General features: G+C 55.1%; 1 protein-coding gene across 2 annotated transcripts in view; it reads right to left on the minus strand.

Annotated features, from left to right (window-relative positions):
• Window positions 1-11,141, minus strand: part of CARM1 (coactivator associated arginine methyltransferase 1) — a 52,435-nt gene extending 41,294 nt beyond the window's left edge. For both annotated transcript variants that reach the window (XM_050770326.1, XM_050770325.1), the window contains exon 1: window positions 10,828-11,141. In XM_050770326.1, coding sequence (XP_050626283.1) covers window positions 10,828-11,047 — 220 coding nt within the window. In that variant the 5' untranslated portion in view covers window positions 11,048-11,141. The remainder of the gene's footprint in view (window positions 1-10,827) is intronic.
• Window positions 11,142-13,002: the final 1,861 nt, after the last annotated feature.

Here is a 13,002-nt window from a genome sequence, read left to right on the forward strand (position 1 = left end):
ACTCACAGCAACCCTCTGAGGTAGACTGTCAAGATCCACAACTGACAGCCAAGGAAACTGAGGCACAAAGTGGTCATCGGGATGCTAAGGAGTGGGTCAGGACTTGCCAGCTGGCCCCTGCTAGTGCTCTTACCACAAGCACCACCCTGCCCTCAGCCTCCCTCTAAGCAGAGCCCCTCCTCCAGCATCCTGGGGTCCCTCCGCTCACTTTAAGTGATTGCTGATTTAGTGCTCCTCATGCAATGTCCCCAGGCCTGCAAATGTGGGACCTTGTGTTTATCTTGGGTGTCACCACATTCCCGGGCTCCTAAAACAGTAACTGGTGCACAGCAGATGCTCGGTGAATTTCTGCTGACCATTTAAAGCTGGCTGGATGGGAGCTACCACGCTATGGAGACCAGCGAGTCCACTTTCGCTGCATGTTTCTGGCTGAATGACTGGAAGGGTGGGTCTCAGTGGGCTGGGAAAGGTCGCCGTCCCCCTTGCTCTCTCTGCAGCTCCACTGTCACCTCACCTAAGACCTGCCATCTGGCTGGCCCCTCCCCCACCCCAGCCCTCCAGGAGGCTGCTCTCTGAGGTCACCTGTGACCTCCTGATCAGAAATCCAGTGACCGCCCCTTGGCTCCCACTCTGACCCCTCACAGCATCTGACCTTGCTGACCTCTCCTTCCTGCCCTTTCAAAGCTTCTCACCTGTCCCCAGAGAGGTGTCCCGGCCCTGCACAGAAAGTCCCCCAATCCCTTACCAGCCGGGGCAGTCTTCACTCCCTAATATGGTGCTGTCCTCCAGGGACTGGTATCCCTTCTCAGTCACAGATCCCTCTGAGAAGCTGACTGCAACCAGGGAAGGTTCTGCGCAGAAAAATGTGCAGAGAATCCACAGCTACACCATGGTCAGTTTATAGAGCGCTTACTTGGGGCCAGGCACTCAGGGCAAAGCTTTTCTTTTTTTTCTTCTTTTTTTTTTTTGAGACGGAGTCTCGCTCAGTTGCCCAGGCTGGAATGCAGTGGCCGGATCTCAGCTCACTGCAAGCTCCGCCTCCCGGGTTCACGCCATTCTCCCGCCTCAGCCTCCTGAGTAGCTGGGACTACAGGCGCCTGCCGCCACGCCCGGCTAATTTTTTGTGTTTTTAGTAGAGACGGGGTTTCACCGTGTTAGCCAGGATGGTCTCGATCTCCTGACCTCGTGATCCACCCGCCTCGGCCTCCCAAAGTGCTGGGATTATGGGCGTGAGCCACCGCGCCCGGCCCTTTTTCTTCCTTTTTATATATCATAAGTCAACAAGCAAGCAGCAATTTTTTTTAGAGACAAGGCCTTGCTCTGTTTCCGGGGATGGAGTGCAGTGGTGCGATTATGGCTCACTGTAGCCTCAAGCTCCTGGGCTCAAGCAATCCTCCTGCCTCAGTCTCTGGAGTAGCTGGGACTACAGGCATGTGCTACCATGCTGGCTAAAGTTTCTTAAATTATTTTTTAAGAGATACAGTTTCACTGTGTTGCCCCGGCTGGTGGTAAATTCCTGGACTCAAACCACCCTCCTGCCTCGGCCTCCCAAAGTCTGGGATTACAGGCACGAGCCTCTGTGCCCAACTGGGGTGAAGCATTTTACATGTGTTTCCTCCCCTCCACGGAAACCTCCAGGGAGGTGCCACTGTCACCCCCTTTCAGGGAGGGAAAGTGAAGCTCAGAGGCTCATCCAAGGTCACAGCCACCGATTCTTGTCCTTTTACCCCTTTGCAAAACTGTGTCCAATTGTGAAGGGCTCATGGGACCTCCCCCAGGGGCCACCCACAGACCAGATTAAGAATCTGAGCTCTGGAGCCGCAGGTACCATGACTCACAGCTGTAATCTCAGCTTTCTGGGGGCCAAGGTAGGAGAATCGCTTGAGCCCAGGAGTTTCACATCAGCCTGAGCAACATAGTGACACCCTGTCTCTACAAAAAAAAAAAAAAAAAAAATTAGCCGGGCACGGTGATGCGCGCCTGTGGTCCCAGCCTGTAGAGAGGCTGAGAGTGGGAGAATCCCTTGAGGCTGGGTGTTCAAGGCTGCAGTGAGCTATGATCGTGTGACTGCACTCCAGCCTGGATGACACAGCAAGACCCTGTCTCAAAAGAAGAAGAAGAAAAAAATGCTAGCTCTGAGCTGACGGAACTGATGGAAGCCCCTCCCAGCCTCAACTCACCACCTCGAGCAGCCAGGTGTGCCCTCCATCCTGCCCCTGCTTACGTGGCTGCCTCCCCGGATGTCTCTGCAAACTCACCACCTCCCAGGTTCTCCGGCAGACCTTAGAAGCAGAGCAGGTTTCCGCAGAAAGGAGACACAGCTGCCACAGATCTTCCTGAGCCTCTCCACCTGCTAAATCCAACTGGCTCTGAGGTGTGTGAGGCCTGGCATCTCAAAGTCATCAGCAAGTTCACACCACACTCCAGCTTCTGTTGAAAGGCCTTGCCCTCCCATCTCATCCAGACCCCCCACACAGAGGGCCAGCGCGTGGTGACCAGGAGCTGCTCACAGCACTGGCCACTTTCCATTAAGATTTCACCTGAGGCCGGGCGCAGTGGCTCATGCTGGTAATCCCAGGACTTTGGGAGGCCAAGGCGGGCGGATCACTTAAGTTCAAGACCAGCCTGGCCAAAAGGGTGAGACCCCCGTGTCTACTAAAAATACAAAAATTATCTGGGTGTGGTTGCACGCACTTGTAATCCTAGCTACTCGGGAGTCTGAGGCAGGAGAATGGTTTGAACCTGGGGGGCTAGAGGTTGCAGTGAGACGAGACTGAGCCACTGCACTCCAGCCTGGGTGACAGGGTGGGAATCCATCTCCAAAAAAAAAACAAAAAAATCCTCGATTTAGACCCAGCCCTGTTTCTACTTATAGCCCCTACACTCCTCACAGGGGACCCTGTGCTCCAAGCCAGGTGGCTGTCTCCAGCCCTGGCCCACTCGAGCACCTCTCCATAACCTCTCCAGAAACGTCCTTCCCAACATTCTGGCCAGGTCCAGATCCTACCCACTGTGGCCAAGGTGACTCCCTGTATGTTCTCCCTTTGTCCATGGAAACTGGAACCCTAAATTCAGCTGAGCACGTGGCCGCTCTGACGGAAAACTACATTTCCCAGGATCCCTTGCAACTGGCAGTGGTCATGTGACTACATTCTAGCCAACAAAATGAAAGCAGAACCACCTTGCATCAGCTACCGGGAACCTTTCTTAAACACCTGGATGTGACCTTTGCACCCTTTCTCCTTTGTCCCTTCCTGTGTCCTGCTGTCTGGAAGCCAGGGTGTAATGGCAGGACTCCAGCAGCTATGCTGAAACATGAGGACAAGACCTCACCTTAAGAATGGTGGAGGATGGCCCGGGGCAGTGGCCTGTAATCCTAGCACTTTGGGAAGCCGAGGCGGGTGGACTGCCTGAGGTCAGGAGTTTGAGAACAGCCTGGCCAACATGGCGATACCCCGTCTCTACTAAAAATACAAAAATTAGCCAGGCGTGGTGGCACATGCCTGTAGTCCCAGCTACCTGGGTGGCGGAGGCAGGAGAATCGCTTGAACTCGGGAGGCAGAGGTTGCAGTGAGCCGAGATCGTGCCACTGCACTGCAGCCTGGGTGACAGAGCAAGATACCACCTTAAAAAAAAAAAAAAAAAAAAGTGGAGGACCTGGATCTGGGAACTTCCAAGAGCCCAGGAGACTCTGGCACCTGCCAATCTTCACACTTTAGCATGAGACCACAGAAAATAAAATGTCATCGTGTTTAAGCCTTTGCTACTTTGGGTCTTTGTGGTGAACAGATAAACGGAATCCTGATCACCTTTCCAGTCACTGACCCACTTATATATGCAGTTCAGGTGGGCATCCAGTCGCCCTGAATGCCAAAGCCATCTCTGCTGCCTGCCAACCACATCACTTTGGCCAGTCAAGTTCTTTCATTTCTGTTTTTCCACTAGTAAAATGGGGTTGGCGTCCCTGACCTCGCAGAACTCTTTTTGTTATAAGTGGTAACATACAGTAAGCGCCACAACTGGCACAAGGGGCTCACACAGTTCAGAAGTGTGCTCTATTCGGCCTGAGCGAGTGGGACCCTTTGCACCCTAAACAAAGGATGTTCTGGTTTCTCTTTTGGTTGGGGCCAAGCTCCCCACAGACCCCAACTCCTGCCTGCCTCATTCATTTAACCCAGGGGGCTACAAGCTTTCCCTGCCTTGGGCCAGTGAGTAAATATTTCAGGTTTTGCAGAACACTGTGGTCTCAATTGAATATCGTTGTTTGTGGATTGGGTTTTAGTTTTTTTTTCCCCAAATCAATCTCTCAAAAAACGTAAACGCCTTTCTTAGCTTTGTATAAAAATAGGCCACACCGGGCACAGTGGTTCGTGACTATAATCCCAGCTACTTCTGAGGCTCAGGCAGGAGGAGGATGGTTTGAGGTCAGGGGTTCAGGGCCAGCCTGGGAAACACAGCAAGACCCTGTCTTAATTTAGCCAATTAAGGCAATTGCTTAAATTAGCCAAGGGTGGTGGCATGTGCTTGTAGTCCCAGCTACTTGGGAGGCTGAGGCCAGAGGATCACTTGAGCCCAGGAGTCAGAGGCTGCAGTGAGCTACTAAAATACAAAAAATTAGCCGGGCATGGCAGCATGCGCCTGTAATCCCAGCTAATCGGGAGGCTGAGACAGGAGAATCGCTTGAACCTGGGAGGCAGAGGTTGCAGTGAGCCGAGATCGTGCCACTGCATTCCAGCCTGGGCGACAGAGCAAGACTCCATCTCAAAATAAATAAATAAATAAATAAATAAATAAATAAATACAGGCTGGGAGTGGTGGCTCGCACCTGTAATCCCATCCCAGCATTTGGGGAGGCTGAGGCAGGCAGATTACTTGAGGTCAGGAGTTTGAGGCCAGCCTGGCCAAGATGGTGAAACCCCATCTCTACTAAAAATACAAAAATTAGCCAGGCGTGGTGGCACAGGCTTGTAATCCCAGCTACTCAGGAGGCTGAGGCATGAGAATCGTTTGGACCTGGGAGGTTGAGGTTACAGTGAGCCAAGACCATGCCATTGCACTCCAGCCTGGGCAACACAGTGAGACTCTGTCTCAATAATAAAATACAAACACAGATTAAAAATGGGCCGCAGGCTCAATTTGGCCTATAGGCCTAATTTACACCACTGCCCTTTCCCTAGCTGCCCCCAAGGTCAAGCATTTTGAGTCAGCACAAGTTTATGTACAGTCTGGTACATGGTAAATGCTCAATAAATGACAATATCCATTAGCAACATGCAGGCACTACTGAAACACAAATGCCTTTCTGGGGTTACTAACTTTCTCTGTCCCCCAGCTGCCAGGGGGATCCCAGGAGTGTAACCAAAGGAAGTCACAAGGGCCCCCGGTTCAGTGACAGCAGGCCATTCTTCACCTTCTTTGGACAAAGGGTTTTTCTCTGAACTTTCCACCCCCTGGCAGCCCCCCACAAACTGAAGTTGACCCCTGACAGAGCCCAGGCTGCTGTGTAAGCTTCTTAGCCAAGGGGATGGGAGAGTCCTGAGAACCGGCCACACTGACTCGTGCTGACCAAGAAAGAAAACTAACACAGTCATTTCCAGAAAGAGCGCCACGGGGCTGGGGAAGCGAGAGTTTGTTCTGTTCTCTTTCCCGGCACCCCTCCCTGAGAAACTGCCTCCTTTCCAAGGGAGGGCAGCCTATGCCCAGGAACTCCAGAGGCCATGCCAAAGCTTCCTGAAGCCCAGGAAGAACACGCCAAAGGGCCTCCCCCTCTGCCCAGGGAAAATGGCCTGGTGTTGGTAGCTGCCATTTGGCCAATCTCATGGACGTAGGCCAGGGTGACTTCAGATGGCAAGAAGGGCTGGGTAGGGTAACTGTTCACTACAGAGTGACTGATACAGACCCTTCTGCAGCTGTCATCCTTCCCCTGGAGGGTGCAGACATCAAGGAACGGGGCTGGAAGTCCTCCTCGTCACATGCCTCTCCTGGACCTCCTATGTTAGGTACAGGAGTCCCTCCCATGGCCGGTGAGCCAAGACAGTGGGGCAGCCCTGGAGCATACGGGGCTCCTTCTAGAAAAGCTAGCTCATTCCCATGCCACACCAATGAACACTGCTGTCAGTAACATGGACACAAATGTTTATTGGCTAGGCGCAGTGGCTCACGTCTGTAATCCTAGCACTTTGGGAGGCCAAGGCAGGAGGACTGCTTGAGCCCAGGAGTTCAAGACCAGCTTGGGCAAAATAGTGAGACCCCCATCGCTAGAAGAAACTTAAAAATCAACCATGCGTGAGGCTGGTGGCAGTGGCTCACGCCTGTAATCCCAGAACTTTGGGAGGCCGAGGTGGGCGGATCACCTGAGGTCAGGAGTTCGAGACCAGCCTGACCAACATGGAGAAACCCTGTCTCTACTAAAACTACAAAAAAAATTAACTGTGCATGGTGGTGCATGCCTCTAATTCCTGTAATCCCAGGACTTTGGGAGGCCAAGGCAGGTGAATCACTCGAATCTGGGAGGTGGAGGTTGCAGTGAGCCGAGATCGCGCCACTGCACCCCAGCCTGGGCAACAAGAGCAAAATTCCATCTCAAAAAAAAAGAAAAAAGAAAAAGAAAAAAGAAAAAAGACAGACATCCAAGTTGTAACCCCTGGAATCTGTGAAGGTGACCTTATTAGGAAATAGGGTCTTTGCAGATAAGGATCTTGAGATGAGATCATCCTAGATATAAGTGGGCCCTAAATCCAATCCCCAGCGTCCTTATAAGAAAAGAACAGCTGGGGCCGGGCGCAGTGGCTCACGCCTGTAATCCCAGCACTCTGGGAGGCCAAGGTGGGCGGATCACGAGGTCAGGAGATCAAGACCATCCTGGCTAACATGGTGAAATGCCCTCTCTACTAAAAATACAAAGAATTAGCCGGGCGTGGTGGCGGGCGCCTGTAGTCCCAGCTACTCAGGAGACTGAGGCAGGAGAATGGCGTGAACCCAGGAGATGGAGCTTGCAGTGAGCCGAGATCGCGCCACTGCATTCCAGCGTGGGCAACAGAGCCAGACTCCGTCTCAAAAAAAGAAAAAAAAAAGAAAAGAAAAGAACAGCTGAGGTGGGAGGATCACTTGAGCCTAGGAGTTCGAGACCAGCCTATAACAGAGTGAGACTCCATCTCACTTAAAAAGAAAAAGGGCCGGGCACGGTGGCTCACGCCTGTAATCCCAGCACTTTGAGAGGCCGAGGTGGGTGGATCACGAGGTCAGGAGATCGAGACCATCCTGGCTAACACGGTGAAACCCCGTTTCTACTAAAAATACAAAAAATTAGCTGGGCGTGGTGGCGGGCACCCGTGGTCCCAGCTACTTGGGAGGCTGAGGCAGGAGAATGATGTGAACCCGGGAGGCAGAGCTTGCAGTGAGCCAAGGTCGCACCACTGCACTCCAGCCTGGGTGACAGAGTAAGATTCCGTCTCAAAAAAAAAAAAAAAAGGCCGGGCGCGGTGGCTCAAGCCTGTAATCCCAGCACTTTGGGAGGCCGAGACGGGCGGATCACGAGGTCAGGAGATCGAGACCATCCTGGCTGACACGGTGAAACCCTGTCTCTACTAAAAAATACAAAAAACTAGCCGGGCGAGGTGGCGGGCGCCTGTAGTCCCAGCTACTCGGGAGGCTGAGGCAGGAGAATGGCGTGAACCCGGGAGGCGGAGCTTGCAGTGAGCCGAGATCCGGCCACTGCACTCCAGCCTGGGTGACAGAGCAAGACTCCGTCTCAAAAAAAAAAAAAAAAGGAAAGAAGAGGACACAAGACACAGGAGTGAAGATACAGGCAGAGACTGGAGTTTTTCTGAAGGAAATCAAGCAACAGTTGGAGCCACTGGAATCTGGAAGACGCAAGGATTTTCCTGTAGAACCTCCCCAGGGAGTGTGGCCCTGCCAGTACCGTGATTTCAGACTTGTGGCCATGAACTGAGAGAGACTCCATTCCTGTTGTCTTAAACCATAAATTTGTCATAATTTGTTATGGCAGCCATGGGAAATTAATACACCCAGCACTGATCACCTCCAACTCCAGAACCCATGCTTTTTTTTTTTTTTTTTGAGACAGGATCTCGCTCTGTCACCCAGGCTGACATGCAATGGTGCGATCTCAGTTCACTGTAACCTCTGCTTCCCTGGTTCAAGTGATCCTCCCACCTCAGCCTCTGGAGTAGCTGGGACCACAGGCGCAGGCACCAGCACATCTGGCCAATTTTTGTATTTTTAGTAGAGATGAGGTTTTGCCATGTTGGCCAAGCTGGTCTCAATCTCTTGACCTCAAGTGATTCGCCTGCCTCAACCTCTCAAAGTGCTGGGATTATAGGTGTGAGCCACCATGCCTGGCCAAGAACCCATGCTTTTTATCTCCATGCCAATGTTACTTAAGGATAAAGAGGGGCAGTGCGGTGGCTGACGCCTGTAATTCCAGGACTATGGGAGGCCAAGGAGGGAGGATCATTTGAGCCCAGGAGTTTGATACCGGCCTGGCCAACACAGTGAAAACCCTTCCTCTACAAAAAATACAAAACATTAGCTGGTTGTGGCACACGCCTATGGTCCCAGCTACAGGGGAGGCTGAGGTATGAGGATCACTTGAGCCCTGGAGGTCAAGGCTGCAGTGAGCTGAGACTGTACCACAGCACTCCAGTCTTAGCAATGGAGTGAGGCCCTGTCTCAAAAAAAAAAAAAAAAAAAAAAAAAAAAAAAAAAAGAAAGAAAGAAAAAAAAGGAAAAAGTGGGAAAAAAAAATTCTTTCAGACCCCTAAAGATATATCATCTGGGACTGAGGATCTCTGAGGAATGTGGACTTTCTCCTTTTTATGAATGTTTCCGGTCAGGTGGGGTGGCTCACACCTGTAATCCCAGCATTCTGGGAGGCAGGAAGATCACTTGAGCTCAGAAGTTGGAGAGCAGCCTGGGCAACCCAGTGACATAGCGAAACCTTGTCTCTAATAACAAAAAATGTTTCAGTTACCAATTACCTCTCAAAGAGAAGTGCTGTCTTAATAACAAATAATACTTTCAAGAGTATCAACAAAACAAAAACAAAAACACAAACACAAACACTAAATGTTACTCCAAGAGTAAGATGATAAGAACATCTCGCTATGTTGCCAATACATCTATAAAACCAAAATTGTTCCTAAAAAAAATTTTTTTTTTGAGACGGAGTCTTGCTCTGTCTCCCAGGCTGGAGTGCAATGGCATGATCTCAGCTCATTGCAACCTCCGCCTCCCAGGTTCAAGTGATTCTCCTGCCTCTGCCTCCCAAGTAGCTGGGACTACATGCCACCATGCCTGGCTAAGTTTTGTATTTTTAGTAGAGACGGGGTTTCACCATGTTGGCCAAGCTGGTCTCGAACTCCTGACCTCAAGTGATCCTCCCACCGTAGCTTCCCAAAGTGCTGAGCCACCGCGCCTGGTCCTAAAAACATTTTTTAAAGGTTTATTTAAAAATGATAGCCAACTCTCCCGGAACTCCTTTGAGGCTAAGCCCCGGGACCCTAGTTTTAGAAACGCTGCACCACTTTGTTCTGTTCAGGACAGAGTTGGCTACCAATGCTTGCCCAGTGAATAGGTTTTGCTTATGATCTGGGGTTCTGCTGAGCTGAGTGTCTGCCTAGAACTCTGAAATACCCTCCTTCCCCTCTTCTCATCTGGGCCAAGAAGACCCAGGCTCTGCCCCAGCAAAAAGGGACGGCACCCTCGGGTGGCAGACACAACTCCTTTAGTCCACGTTTTCAAAGTCGAGGTGCAGGGAAAACCCAGTGTGAACGGACTGCTCCTCGGGCTTTCCTTTAATCGGGCTGTTCCCAAAGTGGCAAAAAATTCACACAGGACCCAAGCCAGCTAGAGGCCTCCTGAGGGGTTCCCCGGGGCATCAGTGCAAGAAGCCCCGAGAGACAAAGCCAAATGACACAGAGTAGCAAAATGTGAACGAGGAATCAAAGAAAACAGATAAGAAAAGGAGTAACAAGAAGAATGAACTACAAAGACTGGGAGCGGGGGTGGGGGGTGCTGGCAAACACATTTGTGATTTTCTTTCCCCCATAGTGAAATGTCAGTTTTGAAAGCAGCTTCGGAAAATGTAACCAGCTTCTCACATCCCCCAAAAGAAGACGGGAGGAGGCTGTTACCCCTTGCTTCGAAGCCCGGCATCAGGAAGGGGCCCGTCCCGTCCACGTTTCCACGAGGAGCTCATCCTGCGTCTCCCACCGTCCTCGCATAGGCCCTCTCCTCAGGTCCCTAAGTTTCCCACTCAGGGGTCCTGAACACCACGCCTCGCACAGCGGTGGAACTCGGTCCTCCCGGGCGCCCCAGACCAGCGAACACTTTCCGACCGTCCTGAGCTATCCAGGGGGTCCCCAGAGGGATCCCGGGCCGCCCACGCCCCACCCTCCTCCCTGCAGAGGCGGCCACACCCGCCCCCGAGACACCCACCTCTCCCGCACCCCGGGCCTCCCTCCCCCACGCTTAAGCCCCCCACGCCTGGAGTCCTCCAAATTCCCCTTCCACTCAGAGCCCCCCACTTCCTGCCCACCCATCCCTCCCAAATCTCTGGCCCCTCACTCCCCATTTCGCGCTTCCCTGCTCACTCTGGGCACCTCGCCCCTCCAGCCACCAAGCACGCCCTCTTTTCTCTGTCCCCTGGCACCGGCCCTCCACGCTCCCTCCCTGCGGGCCACCGGCTCGGCCCCAGGGACCCCACGCCAGGCCCCCGCGCTCAGGGCCCCTCCCCGCCGGCCCCCGCCCCGGGCCGGCCTCGTGCGCAGCCCCGGCCCTGCGCCCGCCCCGGGGCCCCGTACTCACGGCTGTAGAGGGCGATGCCCGCCGCGTCCGGGCCAGCGCGCACCTCGAGGCGCAGCGCCTGCTGCTCCGCGTGCCGCTGGATCTCGCCGTTCGCGTCGCCGATGGTGAGGAGGCGGGCGCCGGGGAACACCGACACGGCCGCGCAGGGCCCCGCGCCGCCCGGGACCGCCGACCCCGCGCCGCCCGCGCCCGGCCCCACCGCCGCCGCCGCCGCTGCCATCTTAGATCCGGCTCCAGGCCCCGCCGCCGCCGCCGCTGCGCCCGGGCCCAGGCCGCCGCCGCTGCCGCCGCCGCTACCGCCGCCGCTGCCGCCGCCGCCGTGCAGGCCGAGGCCGAGGCCGAGCCGGGCAGCGCCGCCTGCCGGCCACGCGCCGCCTCACCGCCGCCGCTGCCGCCGCCACCGCCACCGTCGCCGCGACCCGGCCCCCTGGCGCAGCGCCCCCTGCTGGCCGCCCTCGGTGCGGGGAGCTAGTGAGCGAGCGAGAGGGCGCCCCGTGGGGCGGGACCGGCCTCGCCCCGCCCCGCGAGAACGGTCGCCGCTTTGTGAGGTGGCTCCACCGCCGGGGAACTGCGGGGCGGGAGGGTACGTCGGGGGCGGTGCTCGGGCGCGAGGACACGCCCCTGGGAAGACTGGGCCCCGCCCCCAGGCTGGCGCCTCATTAACGGCTGCTTTCGAGTGAGGCGGTGCTGGGATGGCGGGGGCGGTGCTCGGTCGCGCGAACGCGCCCTGGGCCCCGCCCCGCAGGAGCAGCCGCGCTTCGTGATGCGGCTTCCCTGCCCCGACATGGACACGCCCCTGAGACCGGGCCCCGCCCCTCGCGCCCTCCCGGCTTTGTGAGGCAGCCCGCAGGGAGGCGGGGCCCAGCCGCGACGAGGCCCCGCCCCCGTACCTGTCCGCGCCCTCCCACCCGGACTCGCTTTGTCAGGCGCCCCGCTCTGGGGACGGGCGGGGGAAAAGGCGTGGCCAGCGCCCGGGACACGCCCCCACCCCTTGGCCCCAACCTCTTACCCCGGCCCCGCGTACCAACCATTTCCGATGAGCCCTGGCCTCCAGGCGCAACCTGAGCCGGGTTGAAAGGACACCTCCCCGACATTCGACCGATCCTCCTCCCTTCCCCATCATCTCTGCCCACACTCCCTTCTTAATCCTTAATGTTTGTCTCCTTTCGCACAAGATATCCTTTGACCTCCTCCCCTCTGAGCCCCTCCTCCAACATTGCTGAGTCCCGCCGGGCCAGGCGCAGGGCCCCTCTCCCACCACACGAACCCGTCTTCTCTCCGCATCCCCCTTCATTTTGGGTGACTCCATCCCTTTTGGGCGATACAGTGGGCTTGGGCCACTTCCCAGCCCCAGCCTTAACTCTTCCCTAGACCTCATTTACGCCTCATTCTTTTTTTCTTTTTTTGAGACGGAGTCTCGCTCTGTCGCCCAGGCTGCAATGCAATGGCTCCATCTCGGCTCACTGCAACATCCACCTCCTGGGTTCCAGTGATTCTCCTGCCTCAGCCTCCCGAGTAGCTGGTACTACAGGCATTTTTTAATTTTTAGTAGCGACGCCCAGCAATTTTTTAATTTTTAGTAGAGACGGGGTTTCACCATGTTGGTCAGGCTGGTCTTCAACTCCTGACTTCAGGTGATCTGCCCGTCTCGGCCTCCCAAAGTGCTGAGACTACAAGCATGAGCCACTGTGCACGGCCCCTTTTGTTTTTTGTTTTTTTGTTTTTTTTTTTTGAGACGGAGTCTTGCTCTGTCGCCCAGGCTGGAGTGCAGTGGCCGGATCTCAGCTCACTGCAAGCTCAGCCTCCCGGGTTTACGCCATTCTCCTGCCTCGGCCTCCCGAGTAGCTGGGACTACAGGCGCCCGCCACCTTGCCCGGCTAGTTTTTTTGTATTTTTTAGTAGAGACGGGGTTTCACCGTGTTCGCCAGGATGGTCTCGATCTCCTGACCTCGTGATCCGCCCGTCTCGGCCTCCCAAAATGCTGGGATTACAGGCTTGAGCCACCGTGCCCGGCCCCCCTTTTGTTTTTTGAGACAGGGTCTCACTATCTTGCCCAAGCTGGAGTGCAGTGGTGCCATCACAGCTTACTGCAGCCTCGACCCCCTGGGCTCAAGCAATCCTTCCGCCTCGGCCTCCCAAAGTGCTGGAATTATAGGTGTGAGCCACTGCGAGGGG

This window comes from Macaca thibetana, chromosome 19 (genome assembly GCF_024542745.1).
Source record: "Macaca thibetana thibetana isolate TM-01 chromosome 19, ASM2454274v1, whole genome shotgun sequence".
In the NCBI taxonomy this organism is placed as follows: Eukaryota; Metazoa; Chordata; class Mammalia; order Primates; family Cercopithecidae; genus Macaca; species Macaca thibetana.